Below are 26,718 nucleotides of genomic sequence, written 5' to 3' on the forward strand. Positions count from 1 at the left end.
AGAGTACAGTCTAGGTATAGTGGAGGAGGATGGGGAAGGGGGTCCTGGTCACTGTTCTGGAATTAACAACTGGATGATGGGTAATTTCCAAAGCAGAGAATTTACACATGGATAACTGAGAATCAATTACCAGCTTTCCTGGGCCCTGCTGGAAGATTCTGACAAGAGCCACCATGGAGATATTTTCCAGGGGCCATAGCTCATGGAGCCCTGGCAACCCTGGGACTTCACACGATTAGGAGAAGGAGTGTGAGCGCCTCTGGTCCTCTCTCTGAGTGTGAGTCAATGAGAAATCTATTATCCAGGTGGCTTTGTGTTCAGTTCAGTGTAGGTGTTTTCCTTCATGGCTTTTAGTAGTGCTGAAATTGATTAAATTCAAAATGAATGAAGCAGGCCAGGCTCTAAAGAGCAAATCCCAGTGGGAAATTGAGTCAATTTCTGTGCTGAGACTTTGGTGTTGCCCATGAAGTGGTGGCCTGCCCACAACACTCCCAGACAATCTTGTATCCATCTATATTAAAAACGGGGCAGCAACTTCTTTCACCCCCAGGTCTCTTGCTTGTCCACAGACTTCCAGAACATCCAGTTTTTGTTTTTATTGTTGTCATTTGTTTTTAATGGCAGGAACCTGAGAGGGACATTTTAGACTGGGAAAAACCCCCTTTAGGAAAGTGGTGAATACATGTTGAGATTAATTTAATAGATTAGCTCTTCTCCTTTGGAAAAGGACTGGTCTCCAGAATGCTTGGTTAGAATTCCTCGGGTGCATGTAGGGACCAACTTTGGGGTGTATCCTGTAAGTGCTGTTTTGATAGACTCTTTAAGTTCCATGCTCTTCGAAATGGGTGATTTGGCCACTTCATGCCTATTTGCTTGGTTTCTGAATACTGAGGCTTGGAGTTGAATGATAGCAGGTCAGTGATTTTCAGAAAAGAGGCCCTTGGACCTGAGAGGTGAGATCTGTTGGGCAGTCAGGGCTCTAGGGGAGAGCACCCTTGCTTTCTGGGTGCTTCCTGTACTCTCTGGCCTGCTTGACTGTTGACGTGGCCTAGTTAGTATGGCACAGAAGAGCCCCTCTGTCAGCCTCAGACCCAAGCCAGGTACTGTTCAGTGATGCTGTGTTTTGAAGGACAAGCAAAGATGTTCTAAAAGTGTCCTGGAAAACCTGAACTTGGTTTTGTCTCCTCTGCTTCATGGTTTGGCCTGTGCGAGTTTGTTTTTCCTTTCTCCCGAACTCGTTTTCATGGAGCTGTACTGCGAGGAGGTGATGTCTCTTTGTATTGATACAGGAAGGAAGGAAGTGGTTAGATCAGGCCATTTATTTCTTTATTTAACCTTTATATCCTCACAAAAGATGAAAAAGCCAAGGACCAGAAGCCTAAATAATGCTTCTACTATCGCAGGGATTCTGTCAGTTGGAATTTGGAAGGTCGTGCTGACCATGCCACTCTGTCCCTCAGCAGCTCCTTCTACCATTCAGTCACTGGCTTACCTCTCTGTGGATTCAAAGTGAAAAACTTCACACATACACACACACTGCCATTCCATGCCCACCACTATAGTACACAGGGAAAGAGATATGGTAGGGAATGAAATAAATCAGGAGGGATATGCATGGGCCTTTGCCTTCATGGTTGCATATTCTAGTTTAATAAACAGACATTTTTTTCCCCTGAAACACTGAGTTGGATGGTGCCATATCTACAGGACTCTAGAGGGCTATTAACCTAGGTGGAGAGGCCAGGGGAGGCGTTTTGGAGGAGAGATCTGTGTTGCTTGGGCTAAGAGACTGAGGTACATCCATAACCTGGACAAAGACGGGAGATAAAGTGTGGTCAATTGAATGCTCAGAAAAAATACTATGTGGTGGGGTGCTAAGAGCTGAGGGGTGACCCCCGGGAGGCTGGAGGGGAAGGACCGTGTTACTTCCCTCCCTCCCTACCTCTCTCAGTGGCACACCCTGCTGCTCTCAGGAGGATAGCCCAAATCCATTTTTTTCCCCAATACTGTGGGGACTCCAGTGTAGAGGACAGATAGGAGGGAGCAGAGGAGGTATGGAGAGACTAGCTTGGAAACACTGCAGTTGTCCTGGCAAAAGATGCTGGAGGCAGGCCCAGGACAGTGGCGATGGTAATGGAGAGAGCTAGACAAAACTGAGAGACAGGAAGAGAAAAAATGAGAAACTTGGTGATACTTTGGTTGGGGGTGGGTAAGAAAGAGGGCAGTGGCAGGCAGTGCCACGGGTGTCGCTTACCCCATCTCCACCATACCTCGTGGTTTTTAAAGGTAAGAAGAGCCAGGGAAGCGTATCTTAGGTGAGGTACCAGAAGCTGCAGAACATGGCAGTACCTTTTGGGATGTTACAGGAAGGTAGTGGCAGTTAAAACCCATGCCATTTCACCTTAGTGTAAATGAGAAAAGAATTTATATGTTGTCATGTGTTGTTCTTTTCAACCCGTAAAACAGTAAATGTCTGGATTCCCTGGAGTTCACACCCTACTGTGATAACCCAGACCCAAACCAACTGGCAGGAATCCTGCTCCCTCTCCTGGGTCTGCCCTGAGACTCTCTGAAGGACTCAGTATGCCCTTGTCTCTCTATCATTCTCACATTTTCCAGAGAGTTTTGACAAAATGGGTTTTTGTGTTCTGGGCCCTTTCCTTCCTCCAAAAGGAGAGAGAGAAACTAAACTTCAAGCATTGAAATTAGAGGAAGATACACTGCTAACTTGGGAGATCAGCTGGGCCTTTTTTTTTTTGGTGTGCACTCTGCCAACATTCATTATAAGACAACAGTTTGGGCTGCCTGAGTGTAAAACTGGGCGGAGCTGAACTTGAGCCCAGGGGGAAAGAGAAGCCAGTCCAAGAGTTAACTGCAAGATGGGAGCTGTCAGGCCTGGGATCCGCAGATCCTGCGGCAACTCATCGCAAGTCAAATTAAGGGAATAATGCAAGCCTAGTAGATATTTAATGAGAGATTATTTCTGGAGATTATAAGGATACAGAAATTGCAAATAAATCCCTGACCTTTTCTGAGCCTGGGCTCAGTGAAAAAGCTGAATCACCTGCTTGAGGGGATTAAGGACAGCCGCTTCCATCTGGCAGGCCACTTTCTCTGTCATTTGCAAACTCTGCTTGGTGGTGACAGTGTTCTAAACCTTTTAGTGGGAATTCACTTTTCAGACTAGGAGATCTCAATTAACAGATTATGTCCCCACGGGGCAGTGATCAAGACTAATGATCTGGTTATGCGTGCACTGTCGTTCCTGTCACATTAGTGGTACTTGGTCCACGCTAAATAATAAAGCAGTTGTTAATTATTAGTTACCTAATCATGATGTCAGCAGGAAACTCTCAGTGTTTGTGTGTGTGTGTGTGTGTGTGTGTGTGTGTGTGTGGAGAGAGAGAGAGAGAGAGAGAGAGAGAGAGAGAGAGACGGAGAAGTGCTGGGGCAACATGGGCAATGTAATAACTTGTACCACATCCAGTTTAGAGATTTAGAGCTATGGTTGCTAAACTGTATTTCATGAGTTCCCTGTTGGGAGAACTGTTGTTGATGTCAATTCCATTTTTAATACACTTTTGTCTGTTTACAAAACTATAAATAATTATCATCAGTATACAACTTTAATATATTAAAGTCTAACAGAGAATTACCTTGAGTTCTCAGTGTTTGGATGTACAATTTGTAAATGCTCTACATCTAAACTTAGGCAAATAAAATATACTAATAAATATTGCATTACATGTGCAAAGCATAAGGCTTTATGTATGACATCTCTGTAAAGAGAGTTTGCTGATTATAGCAAATTGGAGAGACTCTCACATTAGAAAAGCAAAGGAGGAACATTCCTCAGATATTGAGTGCAGGGGTTTTGCTTTGCCATTTTCCAAAATAAGTAATTATAATTAATGTAGGTGGGTGGAATTTAAATTTTTTTCTGGATATATTTGGAAGGTACCATTTTATTCACGTTCACTAGGTTATCACCTACTAGAAAGGGATCTCACTTCCCATAGTGCCACAAGGACTGATTTGCTTCTAGTGGGTTGTGTCCAACTCTGTCTAGTTTTTGCTGGAGTTAGGTGGACGTCTCATCTTCTAACCACTGAGGCTATCTCTGTCAGTTGCCAAGTTCTTTTCAATTGTCCAAACCTTTTATCAGAGTTTATGGGGAAAGGAAATAGTCTTTGTCCAGGACGAAGCTCACCAATGCCTAGAATAAGACCAAGTTCACAAACCTACTCTTAAAACATCCAAGTTTAGAATCGGTCTTGGCTGCTCTCTAGAGCTCTGTGCAAAATGGCGGTTCTTTCTCCCGTACTTCTTTTACTGTCATCTCTGTGAAAAGATTCTCTGGGGCACTCTGGAAAAGAAGAACTGAAGGAATCACAGTTATAAACATTTTGGAAACCTCCTTAAGCACAAAAAGTAATTCCCTGTCTGACAAATACTTTCCAGTAAGCTGTTTTCTGACTACTGTATAAAGGAATGAAAATCCTCCCCTGCATGTGAAAAGATGCCCAGCTACGTTAGTCATCAGGGAAATGCAAATCAAAACCACAGGAGATAACTCTTGACACCCACTAGGATGGCTATAATAAAAAAGACAATAACAAATGTTGGCAGGTACGTGGAGAAATCGGAACCCTCATGCTTTGCTGGTAGGACTATAAAATGGTGCCAGTACTTTGGAAGATAATTTGTCTGTTCCTCTAAAAGGCAAAGACCAGTAGAATAGAGAAAGGGGACTAGGGGGTGAGAGGAGGAGAGGAAAAGGGGAGGTACTGGGAATAGAACTGTCCAGAATTTATATCATGTGCATGTACAAGTATATAATAATAAATTCTACTAGTATGTATAATTATCATACACCATTAAAAAAATCAAGACATTTAATAAAGGGTGGGAAAAAGCATAGTTCTATGACCCAGCAATTCCACTCATAAGTGTATACACAAGAAAAATGAAAATATATGTCCATACAGACTTGTACACAGATATTCATAATACCATTATTCATAATAGGCCCAAAGTAGAAATAACCCAAATGTCTGTCAGTTGACAAATGGAAAAACAAAATGTGGTATATACTACGGTGGAGTAGTATTCAGTCTTATAAAGGAATGAAGTACCGATGCTGCCATATGATTGAATCTTGAAAACATTATTAAGTGAAAGAAGCCAGGTATAAAAGACCACAAATTTTGTTAGTCCATCTATGTGAAGTGTACAGAATTAGGCAAATTCATGGAGAAGAAAGGTAAATTAGTTGTCGCCAACAATGGGGGAAGGATAAATGGAAGGTGGCTGCTGATGTCTGTGGTTGTGTTTGTTGGTTCTTACGGGGACAAAAATGTAGTGGAACTGAATAGTCGTGATGAATACACAGCTTTGTATGAGAAACAGCTGAACTGTACACTTAAAATTGGTGAACTTTATGGTAGGTGAATTATATCTTAAAACTTACTTTACTTTTCATTGGTGAATTCTAATTGTACACGTGTGGGATCTGTTACTTTGGATTCATGCGCGCACGTGAAAGAATTTGGTTGATTTTGTTCCCTACCTCCCCTTCCCCTCCTCCTCCGTGCACCCCTTCTTCTCCTCTACTCATCTCTCTTCTATTTTCACGAGATCTCCCCACACACATTCTTTTAACTTTTTCTCTCTAAAAGGAAATGTTAAGTTCTCCAAACTTCTTTTCCCCAAATGAAACAGAAGAGAGAAAACACATACCCTCGGCTAAGTTTGGCTTATTTCACTTAGCATGATGTTCTCGCTTTATTCATAATAAACATTATTTTTAAACAAAAAATCTCCCCCAGATTCTAACAGGTGTTTAATCTGTGCATTAAAGTTGTCCCTAAATTTGAAAAATGTCTGTTGTATGAGTTAATGGAGTTTTATTTGGAAGAAGTGTATCAGTCTGGCTTGCAGCCTTCAGTCAGAAAGCTTGAGATATCACTATTTGCAGAGCAAATACTTGGTTCATACTAGAAAAAGCAGGGGATTGAGTTAGTAGGCTCCTTACTGTGTTAAGGGAATGAGAAGAATTTTTTTTTTTTTTTCCTAAGAGGAAGAAATGTTTATTTGGGCCTCAATTTCAAAGGTCTCAGTCCATAGAAAGCTAACTCCTTTGCTTGAGGCCCAAGGTGAGGCAGCACATTATGGGGAAGGGTCCCAGTGGGGAAAGCTTCTCAGCTCATGATGGAAGGGGAGCAGGAGGTAAAGAGAGGAGGGGAAAGGCCTGCAGGGAAGATGTACCCTCTCAGGGCAAGTTCCCAGTGACCCATTTCCTCCAGCTATGCCCTACACCTATACAGTGATTTCCTAGTCAGTCCATTCCAACTAGGATGGACTGACTAAATTATAGCTCTCAAAATCCAATCATTTCAATAACATTACTTAATGTTATTAAATAATATTAAATGTTATTATAACATTATTAAATATTATAGTAAAATATACACCTCAAGTAATAATAAATAATGTCCAAAACTGAATCCCTAATAATTTTTCTCATTTTATACAACTACAAATAATCTAAGAAGAATGATTTTTATAGCATCTAATTTTCAGGGGAAAAGAACATGGTTCTCCTGCTCTCTTCTGGTTCTTTATTCCTCCTAGAGGCTGAGGGTATTTATAAGTACCTCTAAGTAGTAAATGCGAATGAAAGTACAGGAGCTGTTTCACTTTGGGAAGGGAAGTTTAGGGAAATTAACATTTTTTTTGTTTGATTTTTGGATATTATCAGTGATTAAAATGTTTCCATACTGGGGATTAAATCCAGGGCCCCTCTACCAGTGAGCTCTATCCCCACACTTTTTAATATTTATTTTTTATTTTGAGGCAGGGTCTTGTCAAGTTGCCCAGGCTGACCTTGAACTTGGGATTCTCCTGCCTCAGCCTCCTGAGTTGCTGGGATTACCAACATGCCCAGAAAAAATATTTTTTAAAAATTTTCATTAGATTTTTATTAGATTAGTTCATACATATATACCAACAATTGGAGAAAGATTTCATTTGGAGAAGAGCCAAGATGAGTTCAGGTTCTGTCTAGTTCTCATGAATGACAAGTTTATTTCTTGCCATGGATGATCACAATCATTTATAAATACTCACCTTCCTACTCTCTACCCCTTCTTTCTTCACTTTGAGCAACAAACTGTAGAATGTCTTGTGCTAATATCCCAATGAGGTAAAAAATGAACCCATTCTTAAAATTTGTACATTTTATCACTGGGTAACCGAAGCCTGGGGGTGAGTTTTGGTAGCTCTCCAGCCTCTTCAGTGCCATGTTAGAAATCAGTTTGTTGTTCTGGAAAAAGTTGCTGATGTGGATCATTTATTTTCTGAGTGACATTGGTGGTGCTGAAGCAGGTGGAGAACCCTCTCACCACCCGCTGATTTGCCATGTGGAGGTATGTCTCTGCTGCCCAAGTGCTTCTTCCTCATGTACCTTCTTTATTCCTGGCTGTGTTAATTTTCTCTTTTGTTTTTCTTTTTTTTTTTCATTTGTCCTAGTCACCTGAACAGGATTATACTTTCACTTGGGATCACATTTAAGGTAGCTTGGTGATATGGGCTCTGAAGCAAGTCTCCACATATTAACTGGGCAAGATATTTATTTTTACCAAGCCTCAGTTTTTTCATCTGTGATATGGGACTAATGATAGTATCATCCTGGAGGTCCTGTTGGCATTAAATGAGAGAACCTATGTAAAGTACTTACCCAAAATTTAAAGATCATTTTTACTTTTTGAAGACTGCAAGCAAGTTAGTCCTACAGCTCCAATTTAAAGGTGCCTGTCACTCTGCTACAGCTTTTTCAGCTATAAATGGAAAATAATGTTGCAGATTACTATTACTTGAGGTTACTATGAGAACTGAAAAAGAAAATGCATACAAAGCACTTAACACTTGCTTGACCTATGGTAAGCTCTCCATTGATGCCAGCTATTTTTTACTATTATTTTATATTTATTTTTTCTTTATCATTTCTATGGAAAAAATTAAAAGCACACATGACCACACAGTGTTCGATTGACTCCTTATGACTTCGGCAGGTTGTACCCTGAGGGTGATTTGCAAGGCCACAACTTGATTGCCCTTCTCTTGCTCTTTCAGCTGCACAGTTGGACAGCATTGGCTTCAGCATAATCAGGAAATGCATCCATGCTGTGGAAACCAGAGGTAAAGTAGTCTAACAGATGGCATTGTTCTCATGGAAGGTCACGCATCTGGTGAGGCGTCAGACCTGCTACCTGCTGTTTCCCGATTCTGAGTGACTCATTAACTCCCCTAGTGCCAGTGTCAGTGTTTCCACAAGCCACTTGGGTCTAAAGCAGGGGTTCTCAACCCATTTTGTGTCATCAATTTTGGCAGATCAATTGAATGTTTTAAATGTATATAAAACACATAGGCCTATAGAAATCACTTACTGAAATTCAGTTACTAAAATACTTAAAAACATAATTATGACTTTTAGATACATTTCTTTGTTAATGATTTCTTTTTTTCACAAGTTACAGTGGTAGATCTGATGACTGACATAATCTGGAAGTAGTGTTATTTCAAGATGTCTGTAACAGTTGTTGTATGTTATGAAAGAACCTGATTTCTGACCAAGTTGCAGGTATTGTAAATGCTACTGTGACAACATAGGCCACCAAAGGAGTTTTGATTATGGTCTGTGTGCAGGAGGAATCCACTGGAAAGTTTTAAGAGAATAAGTGATATGAGCTGATATATACTTGAAGAAGTTCATTTTGGTTGCAGAGTGGGCATCGTTGGAATGAGATAGGAAAGAGAAGACCAGTTATTTGAGAAGGGTCAGGTATGGTGGGCCTAGGATAGAAGGAGAAAAGTCATCTCATATCACTGGCTCTGGTCTGGGTTGCCCGCTGAGTTGCAGTGGCTGAGTAATCACACATTGAAATGAACAGAAGTACTACGGTGGTGTAGTTTGGGTTCTTTATTCAGGTGTTGCAAAGTAAACTCCTTCTAGTCTAACGGCACAGTTCCTTGGATTTCATGAAAGTCACCTTCCTTTTTCTTTATTAAGAATATTTACATTACAAATGAATAGATTTTCTCATTTCTCCATCTTGGCTAACATTCTGTAAAATTAGAAATGTCCTTATACCCCAATATTTTCATTCCAATATGTAAAAATAGATTATGAAGTGTTTGTTCTTTTCTGTTGTGTGAATTTTTTATCATGGCACTTTTGACTTTCTAAATTCAAAAATTATAGTTAAGTATAACATCTTTAAAAGAATACATTTTGCATCTTTTAAAACTCTTCAGATGCTGCCTTTGGCAAGAAAAGAAGAAAGTTTCTTTCCCCTCCGATGACTGAGCTAACACGAGGGTTGACGTGTGCAGCACATCCGTGAAATCCTAGACAGCTGTACCAAATCCCACTCCTTTGCTAAGAGCTGAGCTGAGTGACAGGGGACTTTAATTAGAGCAGCTTTTAGAAGGACTGAGAAAATGAGAAAGAAGAGCATTTGGCCAGGTTGGCCTGACTTGTGTTCTGACATGCCTCTAATTAAATCATCACTCTTTCTCTTCCCAGGGATCAATGAGCAAGGGCTCTACCGAATTGTGGGGGTCAACTCCAGAGTGCAAAAGTTGCTGAGTGTTCTGATGGGTGAGTCCAGTGCTCTGAAAAGTCACCGGGTCCTTGAGTAGGGTGGGGAAGGAATCAACGTATTCCACGAGCCAATGCCCAGAGATCTGCTGCTCCATTCACCAGTTGTCATGGCAATGGGCATAATGGGGAAAGGTTCTGAGTGGACTGCACAAAATAAAAAGTGCCGTGTCCAACGCACCACACCCTCCCTGCAGACTCAGCCACCGCTAGTCCAAGTGGCGCTTCATCACTCATGTGACCACCACACCCTACTCTATCTTTAATAGCTCATGACTCCCTCTGTTTTCTTTTGGGGCAGGTATTTAGTGGGACACACCCAATGCCCAAGGAAGGGCATCCTTCTAGCCCACAGAGGACCTTAGAGCTCATCTTCCTGTTACTGAGGGTGTCATGTAACTCCCACAGAAAATGTATATACAAAGATAAATCTTCTGATCTTCTCTGCTTCTAGATTTCAACTTAGTCCCAGTCATTTGAAGCAGGACCTTCTTTGCCACCGGCTGATATAAATATAAAACCACTATCTCCAAATGTGCAGTATTCGAATCAAAACCCATGAATCCCTGAGCCAAATTTGCTTAGGCTGCAGATTTCCTGTATTTTTAGACATGAATGCAGCCAGTCTCAGTGAGTCACATGGATCTAAATGGCAAACAGATCAGATTTCACAGATCAGTGGCTGTTATTCATTTCCATGGAAGCCCAGCCGTGCACTTGTGAAAATGGACTATCACTCCGGGTTCCAGCTCAGTGTTCTGGGCAAAGACAGTTTCTTGTTAGTATTTGTCATTTCTTTTGCCATCCTCATTCCTGAAAATGGCTTTCAAATGTGAAGAAGTCTCCTCTCTAGTGTGGGCCAGAATAACTCTGAGCTACCCACTCCTTACGGTCAAAACCCTGTGATATTACTAGTTAGAGTAAGTTCTGCTGTTGGAATTATTATCTGTGAGGTTCTCCAGCCCGAGTGTCTTGTTTTTCAGTTCAGATTGGAGATATGGTTATGGTTAGTTTTCTTTTTTTTTTTTTTTTTAATTTGGTTTTTATTTTGAGATAATTGTAGATCCACATGCAGTTGTAAGAAATGGTACAGAGGGATTCTATATATCCTTTATTCAGTTTCCTCCAGTGATAACAACCTATGAAATTATTTTTTTCAGTATCTCAGGATATTGACATTAATACAGTCAGGATGCAGAGTGTTTCCATCACCATAAAGGGTCCTTTGTGGTGTCTTTTTTTTGTTTGCTTTTCTTTTTGTGGTGCAGGGGATTGAACCTAGGGGCCCCTCTACCACTGAACTACATCTCCAGACCATTTTGTTTTTATTTTGAGACAGAGTTTGCTAAGTTGTTGATGTTGATCTGGAACTTGTGATCCTCCTGCTTCAGCCTCCTGAGTAACTGGGATTACAGGTGTACCCACTATAGCAGACCACACCCATCTGCCTCGCTCTCCACCTTGTTCCCCATCCCTAGCTTCTGGCAACCAGTAATCTGGTTTTTCTTCTCCCCGTTTCTTTAATTCTGCCATTTCAAGATTGTTACATAAATGGAATTATGCAATAGGGGATTTGGGGGATTGGCTTTCTGTTTCAGTCATTCTAATTCCCTCAAGATTTATTTGAAAAAAAAAAGATTTATTTGAATTGTTGCATGTAACAATAGTTTGTTATTTTATATGGTTGATAGTGTTTCACTGTGTGGATGTACCACTGGTGAGTCTGTCACATGTTGGAGAACATCAGGGTCATTCCCAGCTTGAGGTATTATGAATGAAGGTGCTGTTAATGTTTGTGTACAGTCCTCTGTGCAAACCTAACTTTTGTTCATCTAGGATAAATGCCCAAGAGTGTGATTGTTGGGTCCTATGAGGATGTGGCGATTTTTGAGAAATCTAATGTAAGGAGGAATGAAGAGTCTTAAGAGGTATCAACCCTTTCTGACCAGAGCTGCAAACCTCTGTGTACAGTCTCTGCTTTCTGGAGCAGATTGTCAGGTGCTAGAGATTAAGTTTTAGAAAGAACTGGTGCCTTTCTGCAGTCCTGGTGGGACAAGATATGCACATATTGGAAAACTATAATGCAAAAATAGGATGTTAGCACTTAATATGAGCAGGATCTAGAAGGTTGAATAATAAAGGAGAGAGTAGAATAATTCAGATTCAAGAACTATTATGAGCAGTGACCTGGGGAAGAGAAATCAGGGTGCCTGGTGTCGACAGCAGAGGATGTGGATTCTATGATTGTTATTATCTTAACATCTGAAAGAACTACTGAGGCTGGAACAGGAGAGCTCATGCTGAAAACCTAAGGTTTATTTTTTGTTTGTTTGTTTTTTATTAATGAACTTGAATATAGTGCTAAGGGCTTTGGGATTTTCTTTTTCTGAAACAGGCTATTGAAAGTTCTAAAAATACATTTTGACTCTTTTGCACATGAAAGTATCAAGAAGGCAATTAAGAATAGATTCCAGGAAAAACAGTGGCATTTGTTTGCCAAATAGCTGGTAAATCCAAGATGACAAAAGCATGGCAGGCAGGGTCTAGGGACTCCAGGGACATCTTTACTTTGGTTGTGGCCTTTCCCTTTTCTTTCTTTTAGCTTCTCATTTTCTATGACCCCTACTGGTCTTGGTGCTGCCCTTATGCTCTGTGGGAATGTTCCAGATAGGTCCAGCCTCAACTGTCCCTGGAGTCGCAGCACTGAGAGGAGTGTGGCTCTCTTGACAGTTTTGGCAGAAGGCCCTAGGGAGGATTTTGATTGGCCAGTGTGGGACCATTCACATGACTTATTTCTTAATCTGGGGCCAATCACTTGGTCCTCAGCAGAAGGATTCAGATGGACTGAATCTTGTGCCTGTCTCTGGGGATTTGGAAGAATGGGGTTAAAGGGATGGAATAGGAGAGGTTAGTCCATGGAACACTGTGAACTGAACAAGATTACTCATAGAGTGATGGAGGAAATAATTCTGAAATAATGGATGCTGGAAGATAAAGGAAGTGTGTCCACCACAGGTGTGACAAGACCAGATTCTAGCTCTCAAGAATGACTTAGCACCAATGCAATGTGGAGCATGTATTCAATCATAGAAAGATATGGAAGAAAAAGACAGTTGCAGTAGATTGGGCAGAGCAGACCCCATTGAGGGCTGAACCAAATTGCTGGTCTGAGGTCAAGAATGAAAAGGACAGACTCAGAATGATTGTAGAGATAAAATCAACAACTTTGTAACCAACTGGATGTAGGGGAGCAGAAGGGGCCAAGAGATTTCAGCAAGGAGATGATTTTATGTAAGGTAACACTAGTGAAAAGAAATATGACATTTTAGAATACTTTGCTAGTCTAAAAAAGAACCACCTTAGCTCAGTTATGCTGTGCAAGAGTGATTTTGAAAGGAGTTTGTTTTTATAACTTCGCTTGGTGGCCCTCAGACAAGATATTGTATTGTTCTCCTCTTCTTCAGTTTTCCTAGGGAGAGAGAAAATAATCATGAACATCTGAGAAATGTCATGACAAAGAAACAATCAGAGGCTGAAAGTCACAAGGCTAGATGCCTCTGCCAGAAGGACATTACAAAGACTGGAATCCACACTGAGATCCAGCCAGAGCTGAGAGATGACCTGAGAGTGAGCTCTAACCTAGTGTTGAGACAAGGATCTGTGATTCTCCCTACCAGTTAAGTCTGAATCTTGCAATTAAAAGAAGCACCTGTTAGGCCAGCGCCCCAGACACAACACTGACTCCTTTCTCTTTTGTGAATATGAGATCTTCATCAGTTCTTGGTACTGGTACAAGTCTGGGCTAAGCAAGAGTATAAAATAAATCTGGCTCCTGGGCTCCAAACCCTTTCCCTGAGTTAGCTGGTATTGTGAACCTCTTGTTCCCTCTTCATTATATATCTTTTGGATGCCCTATAACGTGTAGGACACTGTAAGATTTGGTTTATTTGTTGTCTGAAGCTCTTAAAAGTCAAATAGTGTGTTTTGATTGTTGGAAGAATGACTTAGAATTAAAACCAGAGACTAACTTTGATCACAAGTTTATTTTTTAATGTACCAGGGGACTGTAGATTGGAAGAGAAATATGAGGGCCAGTGTTTTGAGAATGTCTTTGTTTTGCTGGTTAGGATTCCTTAGGAAATCTTGCTAGAATTCCTCATGGCAAATACAGTGTCGTTCCAGGAAAACCTCACTCTGTTCCTCATAACAACAGAGGTCTTCAGTCACTGGAAAGCGCATATTCTGCATATGTGTCTCTCTTCCTTTCTCTATTTTAAATAACTTTTTTTTTTTTTTTCAAAGTAAAAGTTCAAAGTAAAACTTAGGAGGGGTCATTGTAGAAAATTTGAAGAAACAAGAAACTTAAAAAGAGAAAGAAGAAAATAAGAGTGACAACTGTCACTGGCTATTTTATTCTGTTAAATCAGATCATTTTATGTCATTACTTTTTTAATATTGTGTTTTATGGGACAATATAGTAACAATAAATATAACATACTATATCACTATATTGACAAAATAGATCCACACTGTGTACATTACAAGCATTTTAACAGGCTTTATTCCTGTAACACTGTAGAGTGTCTGTTTTCCCATGTTATCTAAGTTCTTCTAGAGTGTGATTTTCTTAGGTACATATTGTGTAGATGTACTGTAACCTTTTAATCAGTCCCCTATTCTTGGATACATAGGCTGATTGCAGTTCTTCATTATTCTAGAAAAGCACTCAGACGAACATCCCCATGGGGCAGAACAGCAGAGGTTAAGAGTATGCATTTTGGAGTTAGACAAGTTGCTTATCCATTTGACCTTAGACGAATCGTTTACATCAGTCTAGTCTTCTCTCTCCTTTTTTCTAACAGCAGTCCCCGTCTCCATATAATGTGAAGATGAAATGAAAAGATGCATGTGAGTTGTGAGTCCAGAGCCTCCACATGTTAAATAATAAATGCTCACTGTTAATATTTTTTATTTGTATATACATCTCTACTTATTTCCTTAGGGTTTATTTTAAGATCTTGAAATGAGTGTGTATATGGTTTCAAGGCTCTTAATTGATATCCTATGTCTGCTGTCAGCAAAGTGTGAGGAGAATGTCCTATAACGTACTCTGTATTATATTTTTGCACATAAATCATGGACCTTTAAAAATGTTTTTCCAGACTGGGTTTGTAGCTCAGTGGTAGAGTGCTTGCCATGCACATGAGGCAGTGGGTTTGATCCTCAGCACCACATAAAAATAAATAAATAAAATAAAGGTATTGTGAAAAAAAAGTTTTTTCCTTTTTATTTAACTTTGCACTTCTGTAGTTTTGGATGAAATTGAACATTTGTCACATGTTTATTGCTGACTTATATATCCCTTTATGATTTCCCTGTATTCTTAGCTTATTTTTCTATTTTCTGTTTATATTTTTTGATTGAAACATCTTTTTAGGTCTGAAAGCTATGTTGATATTTTTTATTCATATTTTCATTTATCTTTGTTTTGGTCAGCTTTTCATTGCTGTGACCAAAACATCCAAGAAGAACAACTTAGGAGGAAAAGTTTATTGGACTCATGGTTTCAGAGGTTCAGTCCATGGCCGGCTGACGCCATAGCTCTGGGCCTCAGGTGAGGCAGACCGTCATGGCAGAAGGGCATGGTGGAGGAAAGCTGCTCAGTTCATGACAGCCAGGAAGGGTGGAGGGGGCAGGGAAGATGCACCTTTCCAGGGCACGCCCACCCATCTGCAGTTACCACCAGTCATTCAAACTAGGATGGACTGGTTGATTAGCTTACCGTTCTCCTGACCCAGTCACTTTACCGCTGAACGTTCCTGCATTAACACAGGAGCTTTTGGTTGGGCACCTCATATCCAAACCATAATAATCTTGAATTTTGTTTAGAGTGCTTTTGTTTTTATTTTGTCTTATGTATGTTTTAAATTTTTATGAAATTCAGTCTCTCAATCTTTTTCCTCCTGTTACCTTTTATTATTATTGCTGTTCATAATTTCATATTCACTTTTCATTGTCTTTACTAACTTATTTAGCTCCCTTCATTTTTACCCTTTTAGCTGTCACCTTTATTATTTTGGTCTATTGTTTTCCTTTGATGACTTATTTCACAGCATCCATATTTTTCTGAATTTCATTTATATTTCAGAGCAGGTGTTTTCTGAATTATTTTTCAGAGTATTTTGGTCTCGTATTTTATGCTAACAAATATTGCGTAGGCAAATATCTTTGTACTCAAACCTGAACATAGCAAAATTTATAAATCTTTGCTTTTAACATCACTCTTGATAGATTCTCTTTGGTCTTTGGCTGTTTCCTTCAACCTATGTAGAATCATCCTCTCACATGAAATGGGTAGGCTGTTGGACATGGTTCCAGCCACCTTTCTGGTGTTTTTATCCTCCATTTAGTATGGACCTGTGTTCTCCCACTTCCGTGATTTGGTTGTGGTCCTGAAGGAAAGCATTTTAACCCGAAGCCTGTGTTTCTTCCCTCGTCACTCTCATATCCCCCATTCTGAATTCACTTGCCTTAACATAAATGCATACTGTTCCTCTGCTGTTCCTCAGTCTAATTTTGCTGCTCACATAATAATCTTGAGACTACCCTGGCCATTGCAGAAAGCTGGTTCCCCTCAGTATGTGTGCTAGGACAGGGGACAGTGAATGCTGTGTGACATCCTTCTCCAAAAGTGGCATGGTGTATGCTTGAGGGTGGATGGAGGGTCCTTGCTTGTCACACTGTTCCCCCAAGTGGGTTTTCCTGAGGCCTTTATCTGAGCTTTACCTGGTTAGGTATTTCTCTGGGGACAAGAGAATGTTGTCTAAAAGCCTGATTTTCTGTGTTGTAACTCTTTGTCCCTTTCTATGTATCTTTGTTAGTGTTTCACTGGGGTGGCGAAGGAATGCAAATTCATTCAGTGTTGCTGGTTTTCTGAACTTATATTGTAACTTCCCCTTTATTGTTATGGTATTGGCCATGTGTTTTGTTTGTTTTGTTTTAGTTTTTGGAATGGGGCTTTGCTAAGTTCCTGGAGTGGCCTCAAACTCATGATCATCCTACTTAACCTCCCAAGTTGCATGTATATGGGATTACATGTACATGTACATGCCAACACACCCTGTCTTTTGACAATATTTAAAACAAGTTAGGGCATTAGAGGACACAAGGAAGGGAAGGTACTAAATAGCAGTGCTTTAAATCACAAGATGATGCCAGCACGCCTCACCCACTTATCTATGGCCACAAACTGCTTCCTTGCCCCTTTGGGACCTTGAATGTCTGCTTTCTTTTTTTTCTATACCCCTCATTTCCAATACCTTTTCACAGAGTACCATAAGTAAAAGTAATCAAGGATTTCTTTATGAAGAAATGCAAAAGAAATAGATAGATAACCCTTTATGATGACTTCTGAGACCTAAAGGCTTGCACTGTAATGAGTGGAAGCAACCCCAGATTTTGAGCACTGGTGGAAAGGAAGCAGAGGAATAAAGAAGAAATTGCCAGTTTTACTCACCAGTAAAGGGAACAGATACATGATTATAGGATCAGGAGATGATAGACTATTTTGGATGAAGGATTGATTATTCTGGGGGCCAGGGTGGTGGCTACTAACCACAATCCTGAGTTCCCAGAGAAGGGAGACCATAGATGGAAGCTCCCCTTCCACTCTGCTCCAGCCGGCACCACCACCTTTGCTTATTAGGATGCTGCAAGCAGGGTCTTCTAAGACAGGGAATTGAGGCAGTAAGAACTTTTGAATCTCGGCTGAGCATGATGGCACATGCTAGGAGGCTGAGGTAGGAGGTTCACAAGTTTGAGGCCAGACTCAGCAATTTAGTGAGGCCCTGAGCAACTTTGTAAGACCCTGTCTCAAAATAAAAACTAAGGGCTAGGAATATAGCTCAGTGATAAAGTGACCCTGAGTTCTATCCCCAGAACCAAAAAGAAAATAAATAAATAAATAAATAAATAAATACCTTTTAGATTTCAAAATAGAAGTGACTCTGGGTACTTTGGATTCTTAGGCACTAGATATAGGAAATGACTAAGTCTTTCAAGATTTATAGCCAGAAAACAGAGTAAACAATTGCTTCTCAAATTGCTAAATATTATATCTAGACTTAAAGGGTTTACATGTGGGATAAATGAATTCTCATTTGTACAGAGAATAGTATACTTATGTAAGTGTCTTCCCCAAAGATGTAATGGGGATGAAGAATGTAAAAGGCTAGTACGATTTTAGCAAAAGACAGTTTATAGAAAACAAAATACAACTCACTTTCAAATGTAGGAAAATAAGGACTGTATGCTCTTTTCTAAGGATGGACTTATAAATCAGTGAGGTAAACATGAGAGTCTAGAAACATAGTCAATTGATCTTTGGTAGAGGCATCAAGGTAATTCAGAGAAATGAGAATCTTTTGCCAAATGGTACTAGTACAATGGGAAAAAATGAAATTTAACCCTTACCTGGCACTGTATAGAAGAATTAACTTGAGATGGATCATATTCCTAAATATAAGAACTAACACTATGAAATATTTAGAAGTAAACATAGGAGAAAATCTGTGACCTTAGTTTAGAAAAGATTTCTTAAAACCAACATAGCAGGAGGAAATCCATATGCAACAGAATGAAACTAAACCCCTATCTCTCACCCTGCACAAAAATCAACTCACAAAGGATCAAGGACCTCGGAATCAGACCAGAGATCCTGCATCTTATAGAAGAAAAAGTAGGTCTAAATCTTCAACTTATTGGCTTAGGATCAGACTTCCTTAACAGGACTCCCATAGCACAAGAAATAAAAGCAAGAATCAATAACTGGGACAGATACAAACTAAATAGCTTCCTCTCAGCAAAGGAAACTATCAGCAATGCAAAGAGAGAGCCTACAGAGTGGGAGAATATCTTTGCCACTCATACTTCAGATAGAGCACTAATTTCCAGAATATATAAAGAACTCAAAAAACTCTACACCAAGAATACAAATAATCCAATCAACAAATGGGCTAAGGAAATGAATAGACACTTCACAGAAGAAGATCTACAAGCAATCAACAGATATATGAAAAAAATGTTCAACATCTTTAGTAATAAGAGATATGCAAATCAAAACTACCCTAAGATTCCATCTCACCCCAATTAGAATGGTGATTATCAAGAACACAAGTAACAATAGGTGTTGGAGAGGATGTGGGGGAAAAGGTACACTCATACATTGCTGGTGGGGCTGCAAATTAGTGAAGTCACTCTGGAAAGCACTGTGGAGATTCCTTAGAAAGCTTCGAATGGAACCACCATTTGACCCAGCTATCCCACTCCTTGGCCTATACCCAAAAGACTTAAAATCAGCATACTACAGAGATACAGCCACAACAATGTTCATAGCTGCTCAATTCACCATAGCCAGATTGTGGAACCAACCTAGATGCCCCTCGATTGATGAATGGATAAAGAAACTGTGGTATATATATATATACAATGGAATATTACTCAGCCATAAAGAATAATAAAATTATGGCATTTGTAGGCAAATGGATACAGTTGGAGAATATCATGCTAAGTGAGACAAGCCAAACTCAAAAAACCAAAGGACGAATGATCTCGCTGCTAAGCGGATGATGACACATAATGGGGGGTGGGAAGGGGGCAGGAATGGAGGAAGGAGGGACTCTATAGAGGGATAAGAGGGGTGGGAGGGGTGGGGGGGAGAAAAAAATAACTGAATGAATCAAAAACTATTACCCTAGGTAAATGTATGATTACACAAGTGGTATGCTTCTACATCATGTACAAACAGAGAAACAAGATGTATCCCATTTGTTTACAATAAAAATGAATTAAAAAAAAAACAACATAGCAGGAACCACAAAAGAAAAATAATGCTGAATTAAATTTTATTCAAATTTAAAACTTTTGCTCCTAAAAAGGTATTGTTAAACAAAAAGAAAAGAAAATATAGGCTACAGATCAGAAGAAAATATTTGCAAAACATGTATATGATAAATTATTGGTATCCAAGAAAAGAACTGGTTGTGTTATTGAATTGCTAGAGTTTTTAGTTAAAAACTTTTTGTACCAGGGACTGAACCCAGGGGCGCTTAACCACTGGGCCACATCCCTAGCCCTTTTTAAATATTTTATTTATGCATAGGTTTGCACTGAGTTACTTGGGGCCTTGCTAAATTGCTGAGGGACTTGTGAACCTCCTGCCTTAACCTCCTGAGCCACTGGGATTATAGGCATGTGCCAGACAAAAGATTTGAAAAAACAGTTCACTAAAAAAAGTTAACAACAATAAAATGGAAAAATATTCACCAATTGCCAAAAATAAAAATAAAAAAAATAAAAAAACACAAGCAAACATGAAAAGTTGACCAACATCATTAGTCATTAAGGAAATACAAGTTTGAAAAAAAAGTGATAAACCACTGCACATCTACTAGAACAGCTAAAATTTAAAAAACGACTGACCATATCATGTGTTTACAGGGATGTCAAAGAGCCCAAGCTCTCTATTACTGGTAAAAATGCAAAATGGTCCAAACACTTTGGAAAGACCATTTAGCAGTTTCTTCTTAAGTTAAACATACTTATCTTATGACCTTACTCCTAAGTATTTTTACCTAGCTCCACTCCTTGATACAGTATTTACCCAAAAGATGAAAATGTAGTCTACAAAAACCTGTGTGCAAATATTTCTAGTGACTTTACTCATAAGAGCTACAGTTGGAAACAACCCAAATGTCCATCAACTAGCAAATGGATAAACAAATTATGGCATATCCGTAACATTGAATACTACTCAGTCATAAAAGGATTAAACTACTGGTACATGTAACAACATGGACGGATTTCAAAAGTATTATGCTATGTGAAAGTGGTTGCCAGGGGTTGGTGGTAGAGGGAGAGGATTAAGGATAATGGAGAACTGGGAGTTTTTTGAAGTGATGGGAATATCTTGATTAGGGTCGTAGTTACATGACTCTGCACATTTGTCAGAAATCGTGGAACTGTACACTTACAAAAGGGTGAGTTGACCTCAATAAGCCACACTTTAAAAACACACCCACATGAGAAGGTTCTCAGCCTTCCTCCTTAATAAAAAATGCAAATTTAAACAAGATAACTTCTTTTTTTTTTTTTTTTAATCTTTTTAGTTATGATACAACACCAGGGTACACCTTGACATAATCACAAACGTGTGGAATCTAACCCACTTCATTTAGTCCCCATCACCAACCCACCCCCTCCACTTCACCAGCCCCTCTTCAGTCCATTTACAGTTTACTTGTTTTTTTTTTTTTAATTAGTGTTCTGTTTAAGTTTGAATGACTCCTGTCCTCGTCCTTAAATAGCAATGTGCAGTGACAGATTGATCTCAGCCAGTTGAGGGAAGGAGTCTTTCAGACTTAAACTTTGAAGGGGAGCTGGGGCAGTTATGTTTCAAAAAAAAAAAAAAAAAAATGCACATATTTTTTACCCAAAAATTTACTTCAGGAATTATTTCTATGAGTAAGAGGTACAAGGAAATGAAAGTTTATGTTATTATTTATTACAGCAAAAGCCAGAGAACAACTTTAATTTCCATTAAAAGGAGACATTAAATTAATGATGATACATCTACACAGTAAAGTACTGCAGAGTAGAGATATGTATGTGCCAATATGGAAGAGTTTCCTAAGAGATTGTCAAATGAAAACAGCAATGTCCAGAATTCTCCACATAGTACACTGGTGTTTGAGCTTTGATTTATTTTTTGCAACACTGGGAATGGAACCCAAGATCTTGTACTTGCTAGGCCATTTGGGTTGTTTTTTGTTTAGCCTTTTTTTTTTTTTTTTTTTTTTTTTTTAGTTGTAGGTAGACACAATACCTTTATTTTATTTATTTATATGTGGTGCTGAGGATCTAACCCAGTGCCTCTCACATGTTAGGTGAGCATTCTACTGCTGAGCCACAACCCCAGCCTCCCATTTGTGTTTTTAAAAAGGCAGATGTATTCCAATATGCACTTATCTTTGCATTGATTGTGAGGATATGTACATGAAAAACTGGTATTAGCAGTTGCCTGTACCATAGAAAAAGCTTACCTTTTAATATATCTGTTTTCATTGAATTTTTTTTTTTTTTTTACCAAGTGCAAAGGTTAATCTGAAAGAGAAAAAATATTGAATTTCCTTACATCATAATGTGCTATTAGGAACTTTCAGGACTACATAGTAACTTTCAGTGTCTGTGTCAGGAGCACAGTAGAGGAGTGGGTGGTTCTTGGGACTGGTCTAAGACCACCTCCCTTTGTAAGCATTGCTTTCAGTCTGTCTCCTAGTTTTCAGAGTTCACGTGGTCGTAGGTGAAAGAGGAGTGAGACCTTCCACTTTCCCCACACGGCACCTTTTTGTACATTGGACTTCTCTAGTTTAGGTTTATTTTACTAAGCTCTACCATGGTCAAGTGACATGGTGGGGTTCTACATGGTCAAGGGACATGCTGAGTTCTACAGAAATTTGCAGAGGGTATCTCAGCAACGTTCTCAGATGCCACCAGGAAGCTTCTGTCATGTGAGGGGAGCATCAGGAGGGAGGTGTGGAAATTGGCAGCACTTTCTGGAAATGGGGTGACTTGGGAGGCTGTGTGCAGTTTAGTTGGGATATTAAATGAATTAATATGGATGTGCTCAAGTTATAAGCCTTGCCTCATTGGTGCTATAAAAAGCCCTTTAGCTGGACTGTAATTTGACTCTCCTCCCTGTAATGTTACACAATATTCCTATGGTTACAGAGCCCCTGTAAGTGAAGCTAATCATTAGTTTTCTAAATGTGGTTCATGGAATAGTTCAAAACTCCCAGAGCTGCCAACTGTGGCTGGTTTAGTTTCATGTTCACTCATCTTGGGTAGAAGTTGAATTGTTCCTCAGAAAAATGTACAGTAACATTTGTCTTGCATCCAGAAACCATGCCGGTGGCAGCTCTCCATGGGTCTTGGGAATGGGAAGGGAAAAAGGTCATGCTAAACAAAGTTTTTGGACACATACACTTCTGCAGGAAGAAACCATTTGAGGAGTGAGAGACAACAAAGAAAGGAGTTAAAGCTGTACAGTGTTTGGATATTAAGAAGATCATGTATTTGAACTTTTTAAGAAATTTAACCATCCTTTGGCTCTAGAAATAAAATCATGCTTTTTAGGTTCTTGTTGGTTTCATGTGACAGGAGAGACTTCATTATTGCCCAGGGTCACCTATAAACACCAGACAGGTGCACTGCCTTTAGATGCCACACACATTTTATGAGCTGGAGCCCTTTTCTGTCTCATCTGCAAGGAAGTGTTAAAGGAACACACCAAGCAGTAGATCTCAGCTGGGTTTGTACCCTTACCTGGGAGTCAAGGCCATTCATGAGCATTTGACTTCTTCCTTCTGGGTTGAAAGTGGGTTGTTTCCCAGGAAATAGAAAGTATGTTGTGCCCACTAGTGACTCATTCTCCTTTCCCAGATGAAAGGCAATTGGCTCTGTCCAAGGAACCTCTTAGTTAGCGTCCCAGAGTTCATCTTGGGGTCTGTTAAGAAAGAGGCAGTCCTGTGGCTGTCTCTTTTTACCCGGTGTATCATTTAAATATCTTTTGATTATAACAAGCAGGAAACCAGACCTAAAGTGGCTTGGTCCTTTTCTTTACTCTTTCCAGGTGTGGGGAATGATATGCGGGCCAGAGCAGTCAAAGGCTTATCACCTCTGGTGTGCTGGTGGATGGTTCAAGATCTGCAGCCAGTCCAGTCGCAGTGTGCTTCAGGATTTTTCTAGGAGACAAGCTTAAGGGGGAAAAGAGAATTTATTGGCTGATGAGATTAAAAAGGCACAGCTTACCCTGTTTCCTCAAGATCCACCGTCTTGGTTCCTCTGTCTCTGGCTTTGTGCTTTGGACTCACTCTCAGGCTGTACATGGTGGCACCTGGCAGTTACATAAGCTTTCAGGTGCAAGCCCAGCAAATAGCAGCCTGTCTCCTGGAAAAGTCTTGAAGTTCATTGTGACTGAGCTGGCTTAGATCTTGGGCCATGCCTGAGCCAGTCACGAGGGAGGTGACATGCTTTTGATCAGTCTGTCCTGAGGTCTTATTCCCCAGCCCTGGAAAGAGTAAGAAAAGGGTGTTCCCCAACTGAGGATGAGGCATTGCACAGAAAGAAAGGGAATGTGGGAGCTGTGGACAGATCCTGGCCTTAAGCCAGTCTGAGGGAGCCAGAGTCCCCCTTCAATGCACTGCAAGACTCCTCTGCCCTCCCCCAGTTTGTTTGTGACCTGACCCGCCTCACCAGCAACAGGGTGAGCCTCAGCTGACTTGTGAAGCAATTCACACTCCCCAGCCTTGGCCTCTTGATCTCACCTGCCTGTCTGCTGCCTAGGAAGGCTACAAGAATTCTCTCTCTCCTTCCTTTATAGTAAATACACTTACTTAAATGCATCCATTTGTTTAAAACCTACACAAGAGGAGACTAGCAAATTATCAGGAGCCGATATAATTATGGAGGTGCTCATTGCACATCGGGGCTTACAGCAATTTAAAATGCATATAAAACAGTGGAATAAAATGCACAGTTTAGAAAATGTAAAAACCACAATTCTACCACTTTAACCCAACCACTATTTTAATGTTTGAGTATTTCCTTTCCACCTTCTTCCTTGTGATTTTCTCACAGACTTTTATATCTTGATTATTTTTATTTGACATTACATAATTCAGGCATTTTCCCTGTTGCTTCATGGTCCTCAGGATCGTGTAGATGGCACCATGATATTCCTTTATGGAGACATACTGCAGTTTACTTCTCCATTCCTGTATGCTCAGACATTGAGGTTGTCTCCTCCTCTTGCTTTTTACACTGTTACAAAAAAAGAGAGAGCATGTGGAACATTTCTAGGGTATGTGACTTTTCTCATGCCTTATCTTATTTCCTGAGGAGATATTGTGAGAAATGGGATTTACTGGTTCAGAGGGGATAAACATTTTTAAGACTCTTGATGAGACATATTGCCAGATTGCTTTTCAAAACTGTAGCATTTATCTCTATGGCTTCTGGCAGTTTCTGAGAGGATCAGTTTCACTGCATTCTTCCAGCAAGAGATACTTGGATTTTTAAACATTTCCCTGATATAATAGGCAAAAAGTATGTGTTGTTTTTGTTTTAATTTGTATTTCTGTGGTTACTTATAAGGTTGAATGCTTGTATGTGTGCTTGTTTATTATCTATATTTTAAGCTCTGCTTTACACCTTGTCTTTTCTTCATTTTAGACCCCAAAACAGCTTCTGAGACAGAAACAGATATCTGTGCTGAGTGGGAGATCAAGACAATCACTAGTGCTCTGAAGACCTACCTAAGGTAGGGACTTTCCATTTGAGGGCAGAGTGCCAGCTAGTTATCATGCATTCAGGAAGAAAGCAGTTTTATTTTCAGCCTCCAGAGAGCTGTTGGGTGGGTGTTTAAGATGTGGAAACAGCTTCTGTGTGGGTGCATTTAGTTTGCCTGGTCAAACCCATTGTAAGTCATCTGTAGTTGATGGGTTGTCATTGTGCAATGGTTCCATGAGTGATTTGGGAAGCTTTGCTCTGAATGAGAAGTACTGAGATAATTAACCTTGGACAGAACCTAAAATACAGTCTTCCCTGAACGATCTGTTAAGAAAACAAGAAATCATATATCACATTGTATTGATAATGTGTGTTTCCGTACCCTGTGTATATTGATAATTTGGCGCACCACCCAGAATACATTTCTTACAGAGAGGAGAATGCCATCATGAATCATATAAGCCTTTGTACAGGTTTTGTGAAGATTCACTTGACTAGAAAGCAAAGGTGGAAGGTCATGGACAAGGAATCGATGATGTAGGTTTTATTGGCTATTGGGGCACTGACATCAGGAATAAGAAGAATTGCAAGAGATGCCTAAGAGTTGAATTATAGAATTCCAAGAATAAAATCTGGGCCAAGGACAATGTATATCATTTGTTGAATTTATCATTTGTATTATCAGAAGAAACTCAAGTTTGTAGTTAAGTAGATTCATACCCACTAGGTGAAATGTGCTTGTGTTTTGCCTGATGTTAGGGGTGCTAGACCTTTGGCCTCTGGAGCAATATTCCACTCTGGAGCAAAACACCACATAAACCTTTCATAGTTATACTAGATGAACTGAGTCTCACAACAAGCAGCTGGAAGTCCGAGAGTTTAAGCACAGGTAATTGCCAGTGTGTTGTTAGTTGCTTATTTCTGAGATACAGCCTCAAGTGCTCTTGTTGATGGGTGAGTCACTTATTGAAAAGGAAATCTCTTGGTTTGTGCTAGACTTTTGCATTAGCACTGTACTAGTTGTGATTCTAAAGCATAGTTATAGCCATTCCTTTAGAAAAGAAAGAAACTGAGAATTTCATGTGGAATCTCAGAGTATTTCTGCTCAGGAAACTAAATTGAGTTGCTGTTGTTTCCCTGTGATCTTTGTCTTTGAGAAATGTAATACTGTTTGTCAGTCTTGAGGCTGCTGTTGGGAGAGAATATGGTTATTTTATTATCAAGCTGATAGTCTGTCTTTATTTTATTTTTTTATTCCAGAATGCTTCCAGGACCACTCATGATGTACCAGTTTCAAAGAAGTTTCATCAAAGCAGCAAGTAAGTCATCTTTTTGTCACAGTTTTAAGAGGAAGAGAATAGATTTTTTCTATTTTAAAGAACAGTCAGTATCCCAGAATAAATATTATCTAACCCATCGTATTCTGCATGTAAAGTGGCCATATCCATGCTCATGAGACTGACAGGATAAAAACGAAGCCAACCCGGAGACTGCCAAGGACCTGGCGGCAATGTTGAATTACAGTGGAGGAGCGAGGCTTCAGAGGTGGTTTCTTGGGGAGGAAGGAGGTTGTGGGAAGGGGAGAGAGAGGAGAAAAGCAAGTTTGCCATTCTAGTTTTGATTATTGGAGTTCTAACTTCTTGGGTTTTTTCCATCCTTTGAGTAGCATTTTACAGAATGAATCAGACATTGCACATTACCTAAATTAAGCA

General features: G+C 39.8%; 1 protein-coding gene across 1 annotated transcript in view; it reads left to right on the forward strand.

Annotated features, from left to right (window-relative positions):
• The window catches only part of Arhgap26 (Rho GTPase activating protein 26), a 416,546-nt gene that overhangs the window by 238,685 nt on the left and 151,143 nt on the right, over window positions 1-26,718 (forward strand). The window contains 4 exon segments of the mRNA XM_047554761.1: window positions 8,134-8,199; window positions 9,587-9,661; window positions 24,950-25,037; window positions 26,267-26,325. Of these exon segments, the coding sequence (XP_047410717.1) occupies window positions 8,134-8,199; window positions 9,587-9,661; window positions 24,950-25,037; window positions 26,267-26,325 (288 nt within the window).

Source organism: Sciurus carolinensis, chromosome 6 (genome assembly GCF_902686445.1).
Source record: "Sciurus carolinensis chromosome 6, mSciCar1.2, whole genome shotgun sequence".
NCBI lineage: Eukaryota > Metazoa > Chordata > Mammalia > Rodentia > Sciuridae > Sciurus > Sciurus carolinensis.